This window comes from Aythya marila, assembly GCF_965140915.1.
Source record: "Aythya marila genome assembly, chromosome: 11".
NCBI classification, from domain to species: Eukaryota; Metazoa; Chordata; class Aves; order Anseriformes; family Anatidae; genus Aythya; species Aythya marila.
The window spans coordinates 21,041,539-21,065,288 of NC_139052.1; the positions used below are offsets into that span (position 1 = coordinate 21,041,539).

The 23,750-nt window shown below is 40.2% G+C and overlaps 1 protein-coding gene across 2 annotated transcripts in view; it reads right to left on the reverse strand.

Moving 5' to 3' along the window:
- Positions 1-909: 909 nt before the first annotated feature.
- UACA (uveal autoantigen with coiled-coil domains and ankyrin repeats) overlaps positions 910-23,750 on the reverse strand; it is a 30,610-nt gene continuing 7,769 nt past the window's right edge. Inside the window, exons 2-19 of one of the 2 annotated variants that reach the window (XM_082769140.1) lie at positions 18,473-18,606; positions 16,817-16,905; positions 16,002-16,066; positions 15,793-15,850; positions 15,260-15,330; positions 15,047-15,153; positions 13,921-14,102; positions 13,396-13,433; positions 12,597-12,683; positions 11,345-11,452; positions 10,550-10,582; positions 9,946-10,044; positions 9,721-9,757; positions 9,049-9,101; positions 5,260-7,962; positions 4,559-4,711; positions 3,541-3,606; positions 910-2,752 (exon numbers count right to left, since the gene is read on the reverse strand). In XM_082769140.1, coding sequence (XP_082625266.1) covers positions 2,681-2,752; positions 3,541-3,606; positions 4,559-4,711; positions 5,260-7,962; positions 9,049-9,101; positions 9,721-9,757; positions 9,946-10,044; positions 10,550-10,582; positions 11,345-11,452; positions 12,597-12,683; positions 13,396-13,433; positions 13,921-14,102; positions 15,047-15,153; positions 15,260-15,330; positions 15,793-15,850; positions 16,002-16,066; positions 16,817-16,905; positions 18,473-18,606 — 4,155 coding nt within the window. In that variant the 3' untranslated portion in view covers positions 910-2,680. The remainder of the gene's footprint in view (positions 2,753-3,540; positions 3,607-4,558; positions 4,712-5,259; positions 7,963-9,048; positions 9,102-9,720; positions 9,758-9,945; positions 10,045-10,549; positions 10,583-11,344; positions 11,453-12,596; positions 12,684-13,395; positions 13,434-13,920; positions 14,103-15,046; positions 15,154-15,259; positions 15,331-15,792; positions 15,851-16,001; positions 16,067-16,816; positions 16,906-18,472; positions 18,607-23,750) is intronic. The other variant, XM_082769141.1, reaches the window with a different exon arrangement.

Genomic DNA, 23,750 nt, shown 5'->3' on the forward strand with positions numbered 1-23,750 from the left:
AGAATACATCTACTGGCTAAGGGGATATTTAGACACATCAAATCACAGACACATCAAAAAACAGTTCTACTTAAGTGTCATTTCCTCTTTAGAAAACCTCAAACATTTATTCTTTTACACACAGAAGCACACACACACTTAAAGGTCAAAGAAGAGACTTACAAGAACCCTGAAGAAAGGATCTGCTTACTGAGTCAGAAAAGAAGCAGCTCCTGTAAAGCCTTCAAGGTCCAATGAAGATATCATTGTTCCAGTCACTGTTTAAATACAGTAAAGTTTCACTTGCACTGTTCATACCCTAACAACTGACCACCTTACTCATTTTCACATCCCACGTGCAACAATAGTTACACCAAGTAACTAAAAATCAAGTTACTTGTAAAAATAGGGAGCCCCTCTCTTTCAATTCGTAGCCAATAAGCCAACTTGAATAGTGTGCCAAGGAATTACCCTGCAAAGACTGCTTAGCAAGTCAGGCAGCAGTGTAACATGTTACATGAACATGTTTTCATTAAAAGTAGTAGTAGAACTTCACTGTTTCACCCCCAAAACCTAGGGACTGGTACAACAGGCAGCATGCCCTGTTTGATGTAGAGGTGGCCAGGGCAGATTTACTCTGAAGAGCTAACTGGTGAAGCTTCATCTTTGATTCTTGATTAATATCATCAGAATTTTTACCAACCACAAATTCTGAAATTAGATGGAAAAACACCAATCCCAAAAAACACCAATCCCAGCAGACATCTAAAAATAAATGTGTTACCTGGTATTTGAGAGCATTGAAATGACTTCAATATCCTTCATGACCCACTACTTTGCCAAAACTATTTACATTGCTTTACCTTTTACAGAATTGACCACTACAATAAAAAAAGAAGAAAATATTTTATTAATAATGTAATATGGGAAAATATTAGAAAAACATACATAGAACTCCCTCAATAAAGAAACATACAATATCAAAATATGCCAGAGTTAGTTAGTATATTAAAACAATTTCTCTCTAATAAGAGTTTCAAGTAACGCAATCATAAAAGAATTTGGCTAAAAGTAATGTATATATACTGAGATGTTTTCTGTAATAGTCCTCTAAGAAATTAAAGGAAAGCAGCACTAGATCTGTTGTACTACAGACGTATTTAGTAAATATATTAAATGTATTTATATAATAAAAACTGTCCTGCACATTTATCACTTTCTGTATCCCCCTCTACGTGGCAGTCATCTCTTCAATTCTATGACATGACTCCGCCCAAAAAGGGACACAAAAGGAAATAAATATAACATCACTGGAATAAAAGAAAAAGAGACCTAAGCCTGCAAGAGACAGCTTGTTGGGAAGCCCAATTAACGTGAAGCAAAGAATTCAGCGTTCTTTCTTAAGTCTTTATTTTTCTGGAACATGGAAAAGGCAGCTCATCTTCTCTGCATCAGGATGCCAGGTTCCTACTTGCTAGTTATAAGCAAATGCTTTCAGCCAAGTAGCTTGAAGTTAACAGGGCTACCGACAGCACTCACGCTGTTTGCACTATTAGAACACCAACATATGTTATTAGGCTCACTTCTGAATTACTTTCTTTGAATAGTCCCAAATTATTTTCTGCCATAAAACTTACTTATGGGAATATCATCCTTCAGTTAAAAATGAAGCCCTGCTTTAATAGGTAGATTCCAAGCAAATAAAAATTCTCATTTCATTAATCTTACTATTTGCATCTTTCCCCATAAATAATCAGATTATAGTACATAATTTACAGTTAGGAGGAAAATACCTTAAAATTCCATGAGATAGTGTTTGAAAATCCAGCAACTAAATTATCTAGTCCACAGCTAAATGAGCTGCTCAGTCTACATCCATATTATGCCTAATGAAGAATGAAATTATACACAAGTAGAACTATTGCATTTATTTCAAAATGCTGCTCTACCAACTATGACACTCCAGTCCTACTACTTTAGCCTACAGTAATCAATATTACAAAGCATTCATGAAAAATTTCTTGGGTCAGGGGATAAACAAAGTTAGTGTTCTGATGGAAAATTTGATTTTTGTGTCTTGTAAAAAGCAAAGGCACTACATCTTAAAGTTTATTTAAATAAAGTCTGTAACTTGGCCAGCCAAGTTACAGCGTATACCTAAATACCCTCCATCGAGCTTTGCAGCTGACTTTCTAAACACATTGCAATAAGTGTCGATCAGCTTAAGTTACAAATAAAATAGTCACTTTCTTAATTGAAGGAGTTATACAGCTACAATACTTATCCAAGCTCATTTGAACATAATTTATTTTCAACCACACCATGAGAGTTCAAGTTATAGGACAAACTGGAATTTCTAGGTATAGGCCTCATTTTAAGAAGTGGTCAATCAGACATTGAAATAATTTAACTACTATGTCATCATTTTGACAGTCAATTTGCATACCAATTTTAAAATGTTCTACATCCTTTATTAATCTCTTGAAAAAAGTGTCAGCTCTGAAACTTAGTAGCTCTATTTTACTGTTTTGGAAGAAAATATTTCATTTTTTAAAGTTGTTTCTTATATGAAGTAACTTTCTGGGGTTCTAATTGTAGCTGTATTATCACAATTACACAAATCTCATGAAGGTTATCACTACCATAATCACAGCATTCCTACAAGCTGCAGCAGCCTTCAAGAACAACGGCACTAAACACGTCAGCAAACAAGTCCCTGTCTCATTCGAATGATCTGTAGTAAAGCAGCCTGGACATCTTCATCCATGTGACCCTAGAGCAAGCAAACACTTAGTTAAAAAGTAAAATAGGAAAAAGTCCCATAAAATGTCAGCCCTTCATAAGCTCATATTAGGAGATTCTTCAAAATTGCTCAGAAGTCTTAACTCATTGCTGTATTTTCATCATTTTCTAGATAAATCTGAAATGTTGTAGGAACCCTGTTACAGTTTTCTCATTTGAGAAAGAATGGTCTGCCTTTCTGGCCCAGTAGAGTCTTGTACAAAAATATGATTTGGGGAAAAAAAAAACAAAACCATACTGTTCGTGTTCTCTGGAAGCAACAGCTTGCTGCTGTAGCAGCGGTCCTTCTTTTGCACACTTAAGTATCTGAAGGCACAACACAAGTTAGTTGCTCAGCTCTTCACTCAGCGAGAGCCACTCAACAGGCCTGCATTAAGATTTCCAGCTCCTACTTGACTTCTCTCCCACATTACGTGGGATAACGCAGAATTAATATGCTCACATCACCAGACATTATATGTAGCAGGAACCTGCTTTGAGGATGATAATCACACTGTAGACAAATGGCCATAAGAACACAGAATGGTAAGACTACAGTGCTTTTTTTTTTTTTTTACTTGTGCTTTTTTGAGGGATCAGTCCATTCTCTCAACTTCAAAATTAAAACTCACCTTCAAAACAGGTTACTAATTTAAAGAGCTAATTAACAGATACTACTTTCAAGTTTAACGTCTTCTAGCATGACAGGTGGAAATGTTTTTAAGAATCTCTACATCCAGATGACACAGTAAAAACAATCTGAACTTGGGACTATCATACCTGTACAGCACTAAGAAGATGTGTCCGATAAACTGAAACTACCTCTTGATGCTGCCTTTTAGCATCCTATAAAAGGAAGACAAGGAAAAGAAATGAAGTCATTAAATCAATACCTATTCTTCCCATTTCCAGCTTTGCTGCCTTGGTTCTGCACACTAGACAAAGAAAAAATTCAAGGTTAAAGTTAGCTATATCCCCTCCACTAATCAGGGAAAGTCACTTTTTCACCTTTTTTATTGGTTATTTGCAGCAGAGTAATTTTGCTGAAAGGCTGTCAGAGACAGGCTGACCTAGTGTACCAGCCCAGGTGCTAAAACAGAAAACCTGTTCACCAACAGCATTAGCCATCTATTTAAAAAAAACAATTCAAGCATGCTTTGCCTTACAAGGGCCAACCTTGCAAATATTATTGAAGATGCATCCTATTTCTGAACAGATATACTAATACCTGACTTTGCTCACATACGTAGCTTTAATTATGAGCGCTACTTAAGTCACAGGAGCCAAAAATGTACGCATTTGTGCACAAAACCACAGCACTTAGCACAAAGTGTTCCCCTCCGCTGTTAGTGCTTAATGGTAAGTAATACACTTCACAACATTTGCAGACAAGAGAACAGACAATAACCAAATCCATTAAGAAAGGACCACCTTACTTTCTTTCAGAGTGAGAAAATACATGGTTCGTCTTTTTTGGGTAAGAAATATTAGCATGGAACTAGCACACAGAAATGGTCTTGGCATGAACTAGAGCAGCATCTTTCCATATCTCCTAAGCACAAGTTCTCTGTGCCCATTTCATCTGGAAGAGTTCCTAAATGTTGCAACTCTAGCATGCACAAAGAAGCAAACAGATTTACAGACAGAAGTGGTTAGAGAAAAAAACAAAAGCACATTTATGAATACTCTGCTGTTCCTCAAAGCCTACGCCCACCGTGCTCTGCTGACCACATACTACAGAAGAATCACTGTAAGCAGCATAATTGTGTGTCGGACAACACCTTGCAGAATTACTTACAGCTAGCTGTTGTTGCAGTGTTTTTACTTGGTTCTGAAGCATTTCAACCTGCTGGTTCTGCCTCTTGGAAGGAATCCCACTGGTGTACGTAAGCTGAGACAAGCCATTAAGAGCTTGTTTTAACCGCTCCACATCATTAAGCAGTTCTGTAATCTTTAAAAGAAGCACATTAAAAAAAAAATCATAAGGATGCCTCATTGAAAAAATGATATTAACTTAGAAAAAGTCTGGTGAAGAGTGGCAACCACTGAAGAGTTGCTGTCCTGGCATGCCATCATACTGGCTAAGAGATGGCTGAGGGGAGAGACATCTTTTGTACAGAACAGACATTAACATGTATAACACGTGTATTAATACTTGGAAACCAAGACAGGAATAGTTCTTGTATTTAAAAGACAACCATAAACATTCAAGCCACCAAACTGATGGAAGAATGAGCTTGTACCCCAAGAGTCTGGAACTCAAGTTGGTAGTTTTATCGGGTTGACCACAACATATGATACCAAAAGCTAACAAGGAATTAGAAAAGCTTAGCATAATGCTACCAAAACCAAGACTTCAGCTTTGCAGATTTGGGCCAGTCCTGCATACCTACTGCCCCATACACCATCATACATGAACAGCTACATAACTGCATCTGCAACCTAGCTCTTTGCCACTACATTAAAAGTGTTAGGACCGTTAACAATCTGACAGCCTACCTTGTTATCCTTGGCTTCCACCTGCTTTGCTGACTCCTGTATTCTCTTCTGCAAGTCAATAATTGTCATCAGTGATTTATCACACCTTTCTTTCTGGTCTTTAATTTCTTGCTCAATACTGCAACTCCGTAACTGAAGCAATTCCTTTTCATCCTTTAAAGAAAGCTCATTCTTTTTAGCTTGCAAAGCCTCTTCACATGCTTCCTCATACTTTTTATTTACACAAGACAAGTCTTCAGCTATGCTATTAATTTGGGCCTCCAGAGTACTTTTCATGGATTTGTATTCTGCCACGTCAATCACATCTTTGCTCTCCAGGTCTGTTAGAGCTTGTCGATTAAGCTGAATCTCAGCCTGCAACTTCTGGATTTCCTCATTTTTAACTTGGTTTTCACCCTCCTTTTCTTTTAAACTGTTTTTGGCTGCTTTGATTTCTTCTTCCAGCATTTCCTTCATTTGTGTATATTCTACCAAAGATATCGAAGATTGTTTTAGATCCAACAATTCCTGCTGTAGTTCTCCTACTTTTAGTGTCTCTTTGTCGTAACATTCCTTCTTACTTCTGAGGGCTTCCTTTAGATCCTCTATAGTGTGACCAAGCGCCTTCTTCAAGGCCTCAATTTGTTCCACTGAAAGGTGCTGACCCTCCACAGGAGCCTGCAGAGGTGCGTTCTGCTTGGCACTCTCCTGCAGCTCACCTTTCTCATCTTTGTTGCCTGTGTATTTCTGCAGCAATTCCCTCAGTTGCTTATTCAGCTCCTCCATTTTGCTTGCAAACATTTTTTCCAATTCATGGGATTTCTCGGCAAGGATATAGTTCTGTTGCAAGTCATTTTGGATGGACAAAATGCCATTTTTGAGCTTTTCGTTCTCCTGTTTGTACTTCATGTTTTCCTCCTCACTTTCTCTGCACTTCTGTGCCTGTTCCTGCAACTGCGCTTTTAATTCTTTCACTGTAGCTTCAAAGCTCTGTTCTCGGTCTTCAAAGGAGGCAACTGGGGCATATCTCGATTTAATGCATTCCTGAATTGTGTCAAGTTCCTTCTTCTGGGCTTCAATTTCTGCATGTAACTGTAAGATTTCTTCTTGACCCCTCTTATATTCAGCCATTATTGCAGCATTGTTTTCCTGAAGTTCCTGCATGCTTTTATTTAAAGTAGCCACTTTGGCTTCATGATCTTTTAAGCTTATATACTCAGTTTGTAATTGATTCTGTACAAGTTTCACCTGATTTTTCAAGGTTCCATTTTCTTCATTTACCCTCACAAATTCTCGCTTTATCTCTTCAGTTTTTTCCTTCAGATCTGACAGCTCCCTATTAGTCTCTTCTAGTGTGTTATTCAAAACTGTTTTAATCTCTTCATGTGTTGTAGCTAAAACGTACTGATCCCTGAGAGTCTCTCTTATGACTGTGTTTTCAGACACTAGTTTGCACATTTTTTCTTGTTCATCATCGTATTTTTTCTGAAGCTCAGCAAGCTGACGTTCAAGTTCAATACCACTAGATTTTAGAGCTTCCACTTCTTTTTTGTGCTGCTCTGGAGACAGGTACACAGCTTGGAAGTGGCTGATGTTCTCACTTAAGTTGTTCTTCTCCACCAGTAACTTTTCAGCTTCTGCTTTGCTTTCATTGTACTTTTTAGTTATTTCAAAAAGCTTTTTGGTCAGATCACCAACGGTCACATCACTTGTTTTTTTCAATTCTTCATGGATTTTTAAAGGCACATTCTGGCTTTTTATTTCAGTTTTTAACACTTGGATTTGTTGCTTAAGCATCTTGTTATCAACCTGAAAACTTTCAAGTTCCTTCTGCAGCGCTTGATTCTTCTGTGATAATTCAGAAATTGTTTTCCCAAGTTCCTTGCTTTTTTGCTCAAATCCACTCCTCATTTGCTCATGGTCTTCTGGCTTTATATGCTGAGCAAGTTTAGCTTTCTGAGTCTCAGATTCCTTCTTTAGAAGGCGAATCTCTGCCTGCAGTTTTTCATGCTCTCCTTCCATCTCTGCTAACTTCCTTGCCTTCTCATTTACTTCATTTGATAACAAACTCTTCATGTTTTCAAATTTCTCTGAAGTTACAGAGTGGGCTAACTTTGCTGCTGTTTCTTTGAGCTGTCCTTCTAACTCCATGACATTTTTTCCCTTTTTATCTCGCTCCATCTCCAACTTAACAAGTTCCTTCTGCAACCTTTTATTCTCTTCCACCAGCCTTCCTTCATCTCTCTTAAATTCTGCCACTAGCAATTCATTCTGCTTAATCTGGTTCCTTAGTTTACCCACTTCAGCAGAGGCTCCTTCATACTTTGTTTTCATTTCTTTCAACTGATCCTTCAGCTCCTCTGTTACCTTACTGTTTCCCGAAGCAGCTTCGTTAGTCAAGTGATCCTTCAGAGCAAGGAAGTGGGTCTGCATTTGCTTAACTTTGCCTTCCGAGTCAAACATTCTCTTCTGTACATCTTTTAAAGCATCTTCCAGTTGTTTTATCTGTCCGTCAGATTCTTCCTTGGTTCTTTCACATTCTGATGCCAAAGCTTTACATTCAGATACCTTGTGAGACAGTTCTCTCTGCAATTTGTTTATTTCTTCTTTTGCTGCACCATAGCAGGTCCTCATGTTGTCAAGTTCTTTCTTTAAAGTTTCCTTCTCTGAACTGGATGATTGGTTAGGCAGGGACAGCTCCAGGGGTCTCAGCATAGACCTAGACTGAAGATAAATTGGCACAAAAGTAGATACACACTTTTTCCCAAGTCATGCACATGTGCATTGTCAAATTCATAACTACTTTATACCTATGCTGATATGAGCATAAAATTTTCCGAGCTTCTTTTTAAATACACTATTCTATTCCTGCCCATACTATAAAATCCATATTTCACCTTTCAACAATAAAAATTGATTATAATTCTAGTTATTTTTTCCCAGTCATCAGACACTACTGACATTAAAATGCAGCTACAGTACATTCGTTTTATTTTCCCTCATTATTCATATTTAATCATACATCTGCTCAAAGAAATTGAATTTAGTAAGAGTGTCCCCTCCCTCAAGCACATGAAAACAACATTAAAAAGGAATTGGAAGAGACTGAGTATGTCATGGTTAACAGGACCTCCTTCTCAGAAAGGACGGAAGAAAACAGCTATTTTATTCTCTGTCCAATAAAGGATATCTTAAAAAAAAAAAAAAAAAAAAAAAGAACATTTGCTGTTCTGCTATGAGGTCTTCACTGCCAACCATCACTTTGCTACCAGGCACTATGCTCATTACATGGCACAGACCTGCTCTGGAAAACTCAGTTGTGCTGCAAGTACTTACTACTTTCAGGTCACTTCCTGACACGATTAGCTTAAAGCCACTTATTGTGGACAGGGTTTGGGTCTTTGGCTGGGTGATGTTTGAAGGCTGCTAGCTATCAGCAAACAAAATTGGCAGGAAATTGTTAAGTTGGCTGGAAAATAAAGTCTTATGAATTGTAACTGAATTTAAAGCAGGAAAAAGTTATGGAGATGAAAAACCAGTTATACTTGGAAGTGTGACTGCTAACCCAGCAATGTGCTGATTCAGTTTAAAAATGCCCATTACAAGCCATTCAGTACTGATATCCTCACAGTATTTAAAGCCATTTCACAAACATAACTCTAGAGGGCACCACCAGTTAAAAAAACATAGCAAGCCTAGTATATAAAATTTTGTTGTCAGAAACAGGTTAATATACATACATTTACGAGCATATTTAGCCTTCCCAAGCATAACTACCTTAGAATTTTGCTTAGAGAAAATATTTATTACCTGTGACTCCACAGCAAACACTTGACCTTGCTTAAGTAATAAATCTTCTTTTCCTGTATTTTTAAAGCAAATAGCATTTAGTCTGTTTAAAAACAATAACACAAATCACAAGAGCTATGTTTTTCCTTCCTAATTTTATTCTCTTCAAGGCAACTGTGCTATGTAGGTTGGTATTTAAGTATTCAGAGTTAAATGTAAAAGACCTCAGTTTCTGGAAATGGAATTATTTCTAGCAGAAGTGTAGGCTGAGGTACTGCATTTAAAGTTGTGCTTCAACTTGCCTACAGCAAACCCTCATGATGACCATAGCTTTCGCGTTCAGCAGAAGCAATTCACAGACTTGAGCCAGAGCACTGTTAATGAAGAATGGAAAGACTCTGGAGCAGAGACCTTGCTTAGCTTGTTTTTCATGCTCTTAGAAGACATACCAGAGTTACAACCCAGATTTCACGAGACCACAATCACGTGTGAGTAAGAGTGATCAATAATGCCCTAGAACTCAGGTACAAACACAACTGGGCCCAGCTGCCTGCCTTCTGAGGTCTACAGCGTGGAAAATCACATTATGTTTGTCTATAGTTAAAATAACAGGAAAAGGGAAAAAAAAACAAACACACACACTTTGTTTTCTAACAGTGCATCATGCATAGCACATTTAAGAACTATACTTACTATTTCCAAAGTTACTTCCAGATGTCACGAAGTCAACCTAAAAGCAAACAGTGGGAAATACAAAAAAATAAAGCTTACATCAATTTTTTTCCATATTTAAGCTATGGATCAAAGAACAGAGAAAGCTTTTCAAATTAGATAACCCTTTCAACAATTCTAAGTTCTTTAAGTATTTATTACAGTAAATATCAAGCATCTTACTACATTTCAAATCAGTTAACGTACTTCATAATATTTGAGTTTAGCTTTCAGAGCTTCGATAGTTCTTAAGCTTTCTTCCTGCTGTTTTTCCTTGGTAGCTAGGATTTTCTTCAATTCATCTTTCTGAAAGAGAATAAAAAGTGCCAAATAGCCAAGGCCACAGGAATGACCAGATTCATAAAATCTCAAGCAACTTTAAAAAAGTAGTTTAGGGAGAACTTCAACCAAAATCAGCATTGAAAAAATCCTTGAATTCTTCACTTTAAAATTCTTCTACAAAGCTGCTCATCTACAAGGACAGTCTCAAAGAAAGAGTCAAGGGAACATGTACCAACACCATGAGAATAAACTAGATTGCACGTTTATTAGCCTTGCGTTGATGAAAGTCACTACTTAAACAGATACTTACAACATTAAGTCTGTTTTAGAGGTGAGATAGGAATTAGAATATATTAGTTGCAGTATTACAAATGCTATACAGCTGTATGAACTGAGAACATATTACTAGATACTTTGTTTAGCATTTATACATCGCTTTTCTCTATAGTTTTAAATACTATTTCTTAAATGCAATATACATTTCCCCTATTTCACAGTTCTCTTACACTTTAAGGCGATATAATCATACCTCAATTTCAAGATCATCTGCAAACATTTGCTCCTGCAAAAATAACAAAAATCCCCCCACAAATCATTTTTAAAATAATATTTTCAAGGGGCTTATACACAGTTCATTAGCTGATGAGTCTATCCCAGTTTCTAATACTACATGCTTCCGATACACTGTTCCCCTCACATTTACCACCTAACCTCTGCCAACAGGAAAAAATAAGGATGTTTGTCAAAACAGTATCTCATGACATACATACTAAGCAAATAGAATACCTTTTCAGTTATCTAGACCTTATGCCATTGAGGTGGAAGAGTAGAGTTTTTCAGTTAAAAAATGCTGATTTTTGAGTGTGAATAGTAAACAGGAGGAATGGTTTGGTTGAGGGGAGGTAGTTTGTTCAGGGTGTAGGAGGGGGCTGGTATGAAATGGGAATTCAAATTTCAGAGAGTGATCCTATATTGAAAACCCTTTCCCCACCCACTTTTGCCAACTGAAGAGTTTTCACTCATTTTCCATTTAAACTAACAACTGGAAAATAAGCAGTGGCTGTAAGTACCTGTACACAACACCTACATTTAAATGGCAGATTGAGTTTACTTTCCAAATTACAATATACCAGAATACCTCATGGTTCCAATTACATTAAGTATAGCTATAAATGCTATTGCTCAACTTTATGAGGATCAGTGGATGAAGCTGTAATATCTCCTCACATGTTGAGTATTACTACAGACTGCAGGCCGTTGCAGAACAAAATGACAGCAACACATACAGAAATATTTACAGTAAAGCAGGGAATACTGAGTTTACCTCATTTAATTGTAGTTGTAGCCCACTAATTCTATCCAGCAACATCCTTTGCTCCTCTTGTACTTCTCTCATTCTATCCTTCAAATCTTGATTTTCTAACTCCAATTCCTTTAAATAAAAAAAAAAAAAAAGGCAACAAAATAAAGCAATAAATACACTACACTCACATGAGGAAAGCTAATGAATTTACACCAACAATTTTAACAGCCATTAAAGATGCATCAAGCTTTGCCTAAGTCCCAGTGATACTGAGGCCTCACTTTAGGTCTCCATCATTCTTGAGTTTAGAAAAGCACATTTCAAAGTCTTCCAGATTTGTGTCTCTAATAGGCCATTCTGACATAAGTTTAAATAAAGGTTTTGGGAGTATTTGCAGGGTAAGATTACTTTCAGTGCTGACAGCACTAAAGAGGCTGCTTACCTACTGTCTGCTAACGTGTAAAAGTAACTAGTACTAAAACAGTCCCTGAAACCCAACCACCACAGCCAAAGCTGTAATGAAAAAACCTCACTGGCATGAAGCGCAGCAACCTTTAAATGGACAAGTGTTCCAGCAACCCCAAGACTCACCCTGGTAATGCATATGAATCCAACGCATGAGAACTATACTGTGGGTCTTGGGCCTTCAATCAGTCCAGCGTTTACATCCAAACAAAGGCTGTGTAACCACTGCTAGATAACCACCTGAGGTAACCACTTGAGCTCAAAGCAGACAGGTTTCATTTAGAGATCCTTATTCTTTTAAGACAAAGGATTTCAAAATGAAAGTCTCAATTTCTCCACGGTTTGTTCCCCACAGCTTGAAGTTTTACTTACCTTTTTGAGAACTGTATTGACACAGTAAGATGACAAAAAAAAATGAATACCAGTTAATAAAACAATTATGATACAAGTTATTTTTAAGGAATACAAGTACATATCTCCTGAGAATGTTACACCTTTGTGTTTTGTGACACTATGATCTTACTGCGGGTGAAAGCAGTAGACACAAGATTAAGAGATGGGAAGGGTTGACGTGAAGAGGCTCCCAAGTATTCATTATATGAATTTTTATTTTCTTGCAAAACTTTATAGCTTATCTGCATAATTGCCACTTTACATACTCACACAATTAAGTTTTAAGTAAACAGCAATATCTATGACCTTTCTTCGTGGAATTGCTAATGCTTATTTACAATCACATCTTGTCTTTAATATGCCTGGTTCATTATGCACATGGGAATATGTAGTTGTAGAAATCCTTCTTGCTTACCTGAGCGTTATGTTCCTTCTGATACAGCCTGACATTCACCTCTTCCTGTGCATGCAGCCGATTCCACTTTTGTGACATATTAGACATCTGTTATTGCAACATTCAAAGCGTTAATTTTTATTCCTGTTGCAGCCTGACAACATCCATTTCTGGGGACAGTAGGCTGCTCTCACAACTCCCTTTTCAGCTTCCACTGGGGGGCAATACCACTGAGCGTTCAAACTTTGACAGACCGCTTCTCAATAAGTAGACCACCCACAACCTCGTCCAGACAGAAAACAGGATGCTTGTCAAAGCTCAAACCCCAAATATGCAAATAAAATATTTTTCATATAGAAATACAAACACCATCTAATTATAGATGGAATCTTCTCCATGCTACGTTTGAAGTCAACTCAAAAATACTGAATCAGTTTTGCATCCCTGTGCAGTATTAGCCACTCTCTCAACAGTACCAGCTGTGTGCTGAATTTTGGCAGTCGAGAGTGAACAGCTTACACCTCACCTCTTTCAGTTTCATACAACTGCAACATAGAGAGAGTACAAGTTTCCTAGGGATGGGAAACAAGTACAAATTTCCTAGGGATGTAGCTCACAAAAGACAGTTTTACTCATGAATCACCTTTACACGCCAGCAAACAAAGCTGATTATTTCACAGTACCAAAGATCAAAAAAAAAAATCAGTAAGATTTACACTACAAATCTGCAACCTTTCTGCAATATACACCAAACATTTGAGTTAAGAACACCTTGAAAAATGTTGTTGGGTCAGTTAAAACACAACTCAATAAGACTTACCTTTTGTTCAGACTGCCCTTTCTTCAGGGTATCTCTTCCTAAAAATAAAAAGCAACATGAAACAGGAAGGTTAAAAAAAAAAATGCATTTCATTCAGATTCATGCAAGGCATACCTAGTTAATCTACTTATGTTTCTTTCTTGGAAGGACGTTTCAAGAAATAGTCATTCTCTCCTTCCTTCCCACCCCGCACCCCATTAATCCAAAACAGGAAGCATTTCACAAGTACAAAGCTTCTCCTATAAATGAGGCTAAATCACTCCTATGATCAATACTGCAATACAAAAGATTCATCAACACTAATACCCTTTATCTCATGATGTCACAGCCTGCATTAACTTTAAGTTTTACTAAACACAAGCAAACAAAGAAGCATAACCCTTCTTTACCCTCCTATGCAGGATGGGTATCACCTTTTGGTTTAAAGCACTACAGCCATCCCACAGCCACACAAAGACATAACTTGGGGAAGACACAACCCAAATGAAGGAGTAATAGCAAGCAGTAACAGCGTGTTCTTCATACCTTTGCCGGAATCCTCAATGGCAGCTTTTATTAAAGTCAAAATGTCAATATTGTCACCGATTCTGGCATAGTAAGCACAGTCATGACCAAGGCCATCGACCAAACTAACATCTGCACCATTTTTGAGCAAAACTTCTACCGCGTCCTTGCAGCCATATTCACAGCCTAACATTAGGGCAGTCCTGAGGATGGGGAGAAAGATTGCATTCAGAGACGCTGGGATCGTGTGCTTTCAAAGGAGCACTCACAGATATAAATCCTCTGTACACTTATCTCTGATCATGGAAAGCTGAGTGAAGGAACATTTCCTCTCTCAAGAGAGGAGACTACATTTTAAAAGTCATTTAGCCAACATTTAAATATTTGTCAAAAAGCAAAACAACACTAACAGCAGCACTTCCCTGAAGCCCAGCATAAGCCCGCTGCCTTTGAGAGCACCACCCAGCTGTTTAGAAATCTCATGCGATTTTTGGCTTACTCTATTTACATACAAACATCAATAGACACAACACACACAAGACAAAAATAAAGACAAAGTTTGAGTGAGTGCTTGGGAGCCCTGGCACTGCCTCCCAAACACACACTTGCCAGCTTCAGGACATGCAATGCAAGCGCCTGTGCTCTGTCTCACAGCAGCCTCATGTCCACTGACCACCAGGCAGCCGTCCTCCAAGAAATAACAGGCAGGAGTAGCTCAGTTAGAAAGTCCCCCCACCCACTCCTCCATGTATAATGAATAAAACAGTTCTGGACCCTCAGGTCCCTTGGAAGCCCCAGTGAGACTCAGGTACCACTTCTGTCATGACCCATTTTACGTATGGATCCCAAAGAGAGCAAGTTGCAGCTGCGGACAGAAATCTTTAAAGCAGCCAACCACCATTTCCCTGCTGGCAGCAGCATGCAATACTTTCCACACAAGTCTACAGGTATTTTAGGTGCAAGAACAAGCAATAAGAAAAGCCAATTTTGTTTGAATTATTGAATTGGAACATTACTTCTGGACTAAGTCCCAGGTCAGAGTTTTTTCCTGCTGAATTTAACATTTTTCTGTAGCCTTAAAGCTAATGGACAGCCTTCTACCCTTTAACTGTGAGCAAGCGTTCTGACAACCCTCTGCATGCCTTACCTGTTTTGTTTGTCCCTGGCATTAACATCTGCTCCTCTGTCTATTAGAAGCTGACAAACTGTGGGACGACACATCTGAGTGGCCAGCACCAGCGGTGTCCTCCCATCCTGAAGAGGGAAAGAGGGCAGGAAATAAGGAAAGGCAGGGGAAGCAAAGAAAGCACAAGAACTCCAGTAGGGCTTGTATGGGAGAGAGGTCTAAGCAACAACTTACTCCATCTTTTGCATTCACTGAGGCCCCATGATCACACAGGAGCTGTATGCTGGAGGAACAGTCTGACATAGCTTTCAAGAGAAGGAGGAAAAAGCAGGTTATATTGCTGAACAACACCTTCATGAAACTCTAAGCACTGCACTGGCTTCACAAAAATTCATGCAAGTTAAAGCATGAGAAGGCTACGTGGCTTGCTCTCTTACAGCAGTCCCGAAGGCACACGTAAACTCAGACACTGCTTTAAGACACTGCACAGCATAATGAAGATTCACAAAATCCACAGAGTGAAGTTAACTTACTAACATCATTGCTCTAGAACACTCTTCATGATACTTAAGATTTTACTAGACAATTCACAGGCATCGGAAGAGAATTATAGACCTACATCCTCTAAGTCTGTTAACAAGCTTGTTATTGAGGACAAGTGTCATTACAACATATAGCAGTGGAAGTTAAAAATAATTAGGCACATCTGAGAGTTATTATCATTAAAGACTTCATATTACAGTCACCAGAAAAGCAAAATCTTCTACCTGCATCATGAAGAGCAGTTCTTCCTTGAAGATCCACATTTTCTGTTGGACAATTGTACTGTTAAAATAAGTAAGTTGGGTTATCAAATAGGCTTCACATTGCATTTAAAGTATCTCAATTTCAAACCAGTATATTTAAGAGCACCTTCCCCCACACTCCACCCAAAGAATAAAAACCGTAACAAAGGACAAGTTATATCTTTCAGTACCTGCAACAGCTTTTGCAGACATAAAGCGTGTCCATATTTTGCAGCTAGGTGCAATGCGTTTCTGCCTAAAAAGAAATATCAACGTCAATTCAGGATCTATTTTGAACATGCATTTTCTGGGGGAAGGTAAGGAGGGACATTTCTGGCAGTTTTGTAACTGTCATCTCTCTTGCATACACTTTGCTATTTGCTAAACGGTGATTTTTACTTATTTTAAGGGAAACTGCATCCAAGAATTCATGAATAGTGAGAAATGGTACAGGAGTTTTAAAAAAGAAATCTGTCATATGAAAGGCGGCTAGAATATTTCTGTAATGAAGCTGAAAACAAGAGAATATTCATTTACCAAGTTAAATTGTGAGATGAACAATCTGAGGCAAAATTAGCACCCATTTTAACTGCCCATTTCACAACATCTTTGCATAAACTTTGATATCACGTATGCAAACTAAGAAGGTAGCAGAGAGGTGCTCTGAAGTTTTGAGGGCTCAACACAGGCGCGCAAACACCTTCCATACCACTGAAGTCATAGCCCCATTGTGCGCAGTACTTACCAACACTCAGTGTAACACACTTGCTATTCAAATTAACACATTCATTTAAAACAGTTCTCATACTGTTCTTCTCAAGCAGATATAGCCTGGCTGAAATAGACCTTACAGTTAAGTGTGTTTGTTTTGTTTTGCCAACCCCAGGAAACACTAAAGAAAGGAAGGAGATCTACCCTGCAGCTTAGCTTAACCCTAAACCAAAGTGAAAACTGAGCCGGGAACTTCTGCAAATTGCACCTGAACACTTGACGAGATGAAGCATACCTGCAGCATCGGTGGCTGTGATATCAACTCCGTGAATAAGGATGGTGTTCAAACAGTCTAGGTTTCCCTTTGACGCTACAACATGGAATCTAAACACAGAAAAAAAACACTTTAAGCACAACTGTTTCATACACAAAAATAGCGGTATTAACTAGGAAAGTCAAAGCAAATAATTGTATTTTCAAAGCATTATACTGTACAAACTCAACTTTGTACAATGTCCAAATCCGGTTCTGCAAATTTCACTTTAAGGAACAATACAACTTTCCTGAGAAGTAGTCAATATTTACCTGGAATCATTGACTCAAGTAGAATACCTACACTTGCCTTTCTTTCCCCCCATTTGGGCGTGAGTATTTAAATGTATGCTCTTGCCGAAGTAAAGGCTCTTTGTGAGAAATTGCCATTTGAGCTATCTGGCATTCCATAGGGATGGGTGCAGCACCTCAAAAAAAGCACCTTTCAGAAACTAGCTATGATGAGCGGGATCACACCAAACATTTTCAGAACCACTGTAATCCAGGTGGCTATCGAGCCTTTAAGTAATGAAGGAAAAAGGAAAGTTCATCTTCCCTGTACCCCTGTCACTGCAAGCTGTACCTGTCAGTACTCAGAGTCACTCTTAACTTCAAGAACCAGACAAACGTAACACCAAGCTCTAAAACATTTATTTTATGCCAAGCTATCTCTGGATTTAGAAGAGACAAGAATAGATCCCCAGTGCTGAAAATGCAAATAAGCTAAGTCGTCAGCAGTTTGCAAGACATATGCCACCCTGCCAAGTATTCCTATACGTGTCATTTCAAAGTAACTGTCAGAACATTAAACATCGCAGCAGAAAAGATGAGAAGAAAGGCAGGTCAGAAGTCAATAGCTTGAGTCTGTTTTACAAAAGCATTAGGGGTAACTAATGTAATATGTTCTAAAGAACCAGGAGCTTGGGAAGGTGAGATTTAGCCTGCCACACAACTCTCATTACATCTGGTAGCTCTAATAACACTTAATTCAAAGCATTTGAACACTACTATAGATTATGGCTGAGTTCATCATCTAGTGAATTTATTTATCTTTACTCTTGACTGTGCTTATTTTAGATATTAATCAAGCTAGTCTGTTAAAGAACACTGCCTACAGTAGCCTTCTTAAATTGAGTTTTAATTGCTCTAAAAATATCAACTACAGATTGGCAAAACTTAGCATTTCAGAATGCTTCAAATAAACAAAGTAGGAGTGCTTGGTGATATTTCTTTCTATTAATTGGGGGCAATCCCTGTTGATTTGCATGAATAAGTCATCTACACAAAAAAAGATCAGGAATTTAACCACACACCTCTGTCAAAGATGGCTAGATTACATACTTCAAGCCCATCCCCACTGCTAGACCTTTATATTCCCAGATCAACCCTCAGTTCAGATTTCTGCTCAAAAAGGCTTCCTTTTTTCCATTCTCCACTTCAGCGTAAGAGCTATGTAATTTTCTTTGTTCAATTCCTGATTAAAAGCTTATGCAAGACTAGCCTAGATGAGGCTAGAATCTCCTAGTGTGTGTCGCACAGATTTATAGACCTAGCAGTTTTTACAGCAGCAGCAAGACCTGGGAATGGAGCTACTTCCACCAGCTTCCCCACCACCACTGCAGAACTGGAAGTTACTTACGCAGACCTCCCTTCGACATCCAGCTTAGTAGGACAGACTCCTTTTTTGGCAAGGATTGATGAAACCTTTTCCACATCACCCCTTTCAGCTGCTTTCATTAACCTGTCATCGTACTTGTTCCAGTCTGTATTCAGCTGTATAAAAGAGAATTAGAAAAGCGGGTCAGCCCGTGGCACAGCATCGATCTGCTAAAGGAACATCAATAAGAGGCTGAATCTCATATTATCAGTGGGGATGGGGAGGGAATAAGAAGAGGGATCTTTGTTTACGTATCAGGTTGTGCCTCTCAAGACCTTTAGTTATTTACAGGCAATCATACTGCAGCATCTCAATCAGGCTGTTAGCACGCTGCTCCGAGCCAGCCTGGTTAAGTCTCTCTGACCCTTACAGCAGAACACTGGGGGACAAAAGCACTTTGCTTTTCCTCATCCTGCTGGCTTCCATCTAACAGGTCGAAAACTAAAGTCGCACACAGTAGTTTCCTATACATTTAAAGCAATCTCACAGTTTTCAGTTTCTCATATTAAGCAGCTTTCAGACACTTCCTTCCGTTCTGTTGTATCTGCTGATAGCCATCAGCTGTTTGCCCTGCACAGACCAGCTACCTTTTCACTGCAGCTCTGCTTTCCCCTCTCTCCTCACGGATGCTGCTGTCACACACCCTTTGGGGAAGAGGCATCGCTTCTCTTGTGCCAACAAAGCAATTAACTCCACTGGCTAAAGGAAAAATGGAAGGGTTTCTTGTTCATCTTTACCGTCAGTCATTTAAGTTGTGATAGTCAAATAAAGCAGCCAACGGTTCCATTTCTATGTATTTAATACCTGCCTGTGTCTCAGAGCTCACAAGTCAATAAACAAGATGCACCATACAGGAACGGACAGGCCAGGAACCGCAATAACAGAGCCAGAAATCCTGCTGCTAACAGCTCCCAATCTAAATAACCATCTTCAGAGTAAGCTTCTCAGAATTCACAAAAAAATGATTTCATAAGGAAGTGGGCAGATAAAACACAGCTGCTATGATTTTTTCCCCCCCTCTGTCAACCCTTATATAGTAAAGGTAGCACAAAGAACAACAGACAAGCGTAAACTTTGTGGGACACTTGAATAGAACAACAATTACGACACCATAATCAGCAGCAGACTTCAGTTTTCACGAACTCAGCAACACGCAAGGCACGCACTAAGTTTAGCCCTCTCTCAACCAAGTTCACATTTACCAAACCCTGCACTGGGCAGAAGTGAGTGCTGAGTGCTGCCCACGGGCAGCATCCGTGCCCGCTGATGCAGGCACCGAAGTGCCCTCACTGGTGCCACTGGCTGCATCTGGCCATTCCTAAAATCAGATCCCAGCTAGCTCCGCTGGGTCCCGACTCTAACACCAAACAGATGCACCAAAAATATGCAAGCGGGCTGAGTGCTCTCTGACTCCTCTGGGTTGTTCAGAGCCAGTTTAGCTCAGCATGCGATGTTCCAGGGATGGACGCCTAGGGGGCTGCGCACGAAAAATTCAAAGTGCACAGCTTCCAATTGCCTGCAATTCCCCAAGCTATGCAGCGCGCAAAGGAAGCGCCAGTCAGTTATAAATAACCACCAACTCAGACATCTGTCACCCCCCACTTATTCCTTGTTTACTTCGAGTTTGGAATTCCAGGCCCCAGGCTAGGATCTGCCCCGCAGCGCTAAGCTGGGGCTGCCCCACACCAAACCAACCTCTCCGATTGCTTTGCACTGCTCAGGAAGGTCTGTGACAAGCCTCAGAGCCAAGCTGGATGCCGAGGACTCAGCTTTGAAAAAGCTTTTGATAGAAGAAAAAGGGACAAAAGTTCCAGGCAGAACCACTCTCTCCTTACAACTGCCCTATTAGCAGAAAACAGGATTTTTCAAGGTTTAATATAACAGAATCTGGAAGATCCACAGCAGGGAGAGCCAGTGCCAGCTGGCCCGGTCTCTCCCCTTGCATCTAAGCCAGGTTTACCTGGGTAAAGGAGAAAATACTGATAAAGAACAAAAAAAAAACAACCGCAGCCACTGCTCTGCATCTGTAGAATGGTTTGTATGATGGAGCTGTAGCTGCAGTTATCTTTGTTTCCCGTACTGCAATCACTTTTACATTCTGAGAAATCACGAAGCCTCAGCAATAATTCACTCAGTGCAATGCTTACTAAGTGACGTGAAGTAATAAAGACAGGCAGCTACTGAAGTCACACGCGCTGGTGTTTCCTCACCAAGGCGTGCAGTCCCGACTGCCAATCGATTCACACACCCATTAGTCTAAAAGCCAAGCCTGCCCGGCGTGACAACGCCACCGCAGCGGTGACACTGCTGGTCAGGGTAAAAGCCACAGGCACTGCCAGGGGGCAGAGCAGTTGTCCTCAGAGGCCTGACAAGGTTTCCTCTATAAGCTACTTTATTATCCACTTTATATGTTTTATTTAAATACCTTAAACTATACAATTTCACATCCTCAGAGGAAAGCGATGATGCCTTGCATGTCTGCAGCTGGGTTTAGATTTCCGAGCTGCAGACTTACAGCTCATGCCCGCTAGCACAAGCTCACTCAGACGTACACACAACCCCTTACCATAAATTCTTTCTTCCCATTTCATGAGTCTTCTGATTAACAAGACTGTGTTTTTTTTGTTGCTTTGTTTTTGTTTTGTTTTTAAATTACTATCATCTCAATAGAAACATTTTTCTTTCATTATAGCATCTAAATAACATCATAGGAAACTGACAAAGTCAAAGAGTACCAGCTGGGCACTTTGTATTTCAGGAAATTTCCCCGCAGTTAGTGTTGTTAAAGACATATTAATTAAAAAGGACTGGCTACAAAATTCAGGCTTCTGCATTTCTGCAGCTGTAAACCACGGCCGGTGATATGAAACCTAAGAAACCTACCGTGTCTTTAGCTGCACAAGAAAACCAACAAGTCATCATAGACCTCGCGGCTCCTTGCTGCCAAAAGCAACCGATTTATCTCGCATCGAGTTACAAACTGCCGCAGCTCAAAGCAGCGAGCCAAGCGGGTTCCCACTTTCAGGAACGGATTCTCTCCGCCACCCCGAGCTCATTTTGTTCCGTCATCCTTCTCTTAGCTTGGGTCCCCCAGCATGTTTTCTCCGTCTTCAGGATCCTCCTCAGCCTTCATCCCTCAGGAGGACGCGCGTCCCGCCGCCTGCCAGCAAGCCCGCAGCGCTCCACCGGCCGCAAGGCTCACCAGTAAATACTGCCCGGCTCCGGAATATCTTGTAAGCGATACGCAGCCAGTCTCATCAGCCCAGATCTATTTTCTGATAATCCACTACTTGATAGCCGGGCGATAGAAAGCAATCGCTATTAATACATTCTCCGCGTGCTCGTGCCGTGAGTAATGCGTGTTGGGTTCAACGCTAACAAACGAGACAAGCACGCACGGAGCTCACTACTGTGTTATGCTCGCAGACACACAAACACTCACTTTAAAATAACAAACACGTTAGTCAAATTAACCGTCAACTGACATCAAGGAAAGCCATACTTATCCCCCACTAATAACACAGAAGGACTGAAATACTAGCAGGAGTAATTTTTTCCCATTCCACCACAACGCCAAAACCAGAGCCGCGATCAGACTTCAGACAGCTACAACTGCGGAGCAGATGGAATGCGTGATCCTATTTTGACAGAAATGTAACCGATTTTAAATTAGAAAACACACATGCCTGTGCTTTAAAGAAAATCTCCTTTTACAGCGATGGAACCATTCTGAACAGGACCTGGTTTCGGCTTACTGCTGCTGCCAGCCTGTCTCCCGACTTGTTAAACGAGAAGAGTCACAGAGGCTGTCAAAACATTAAATAGACAGCATCATGATTAACAGCGGGGAGGATGTCGAGTCTCCTTTCACAAGTTTTAAATTTAAAAGGAGATCTCCCAAGTGCCGTTTTTAGAGGACTAGGTCAGCATTACAAGCGATGCACTGTTTAGTCTGCAGGAGACAAACACGGTGCACAGCAAGAAAAACCGCACGCACACACACACCCTGTAGGACGCTTGAAAGACTGCAAGCAACTTAAAATAAATGACTCTTCTGAGAAAAGCTGTTACAGGTAATTCACATCTATTCATGTTTGCACAAATTCACCCCCTCCCAGCAATGTTTAAGCTATTCTATGTTATTTGCTGTGAGCAACGGCCCTTTGCCTTATCACTCTGATGTGTTTCATGAGAGCATCCCAAGACTTCTCTGCAATTGGTGTCTGTGTGATAAAAGCGCTCCAAAAACACTGAGTGACCATCACAATGACCACATCCTCTCACAAGTTGTCTTCTGACCAGAACCAAGTCTGTCTCCTCGCCTAAAAGCAGCATCTTGGGGAAAAAAATACACACACTTTACCACTGACAGCAATAGCAAAAAAAAAAAAAAATATCTGAAGTCGGAGTGTGGTGAGAAACCACACAGAGGACTGTGCCTCCCAGGTGAACCTCTTGTCTCAGGTGTACCCAAGCCAAAGGTTTCTCTGCCTGCCTGCAGCCATTCCCGGTGACCTGAGGACTGTGTCTATCCCGTGGCCCCTTGATGCTGAAGATCATCCCACCAGGGCCTCGTCCACACCACCCAGGATTGTCGAAGCACATCCTGCTCTGGGGAAGTGCCACTCACTTCCACCACACCACCAGCACCGAGCAGGCCCAGCAAACAGTCCGGCTCCAGACCCACGCTGACAGGATTTTTGTCCGAGGCAGCTTCATCTCAGAGAGCTTGAACGGTGCAAAATAATGAAAATTCAAGTGTGGGGTCAGAGACTACAAACCCCACACACACCACACTTAAAGCTCTTAGTTTTCTTAAAGATTTGTGCTGAGCAGGGACTGATTCCCAAAACACTCACTGGCTTTGCTTCCTTGCTCGCCTTTTATCAGTGGCAGTTCGACACAGGAATTTTTTGCTTTTCATTCCTGAAGAGCTTATACAGCAAACAAGCATCTATTAAAGCGACGATGCTGCTAATTGCAAAGAAAGACTAAATCATCACTTAACAAGCATTCACATTGTGCTGTCAGTGTGACCGACGTGTGGTAAGGCAGACCTGGTTTTGCCCCACCAGACACCACCAGCACAGGGCTCCAGAGGTGCCGAGCTGCCCGACGCACCACCGGGGCCTAGCTAATAATGTCCCTTATCTCACGGGACATTCAGCAGCTCACAAACCCAGCCACTTTCCCTCTCCACAGCCCTTGTCCTGCAGTACCTGGAGCATCCCACAGCACCACCTCGCACGGCACACCGCAG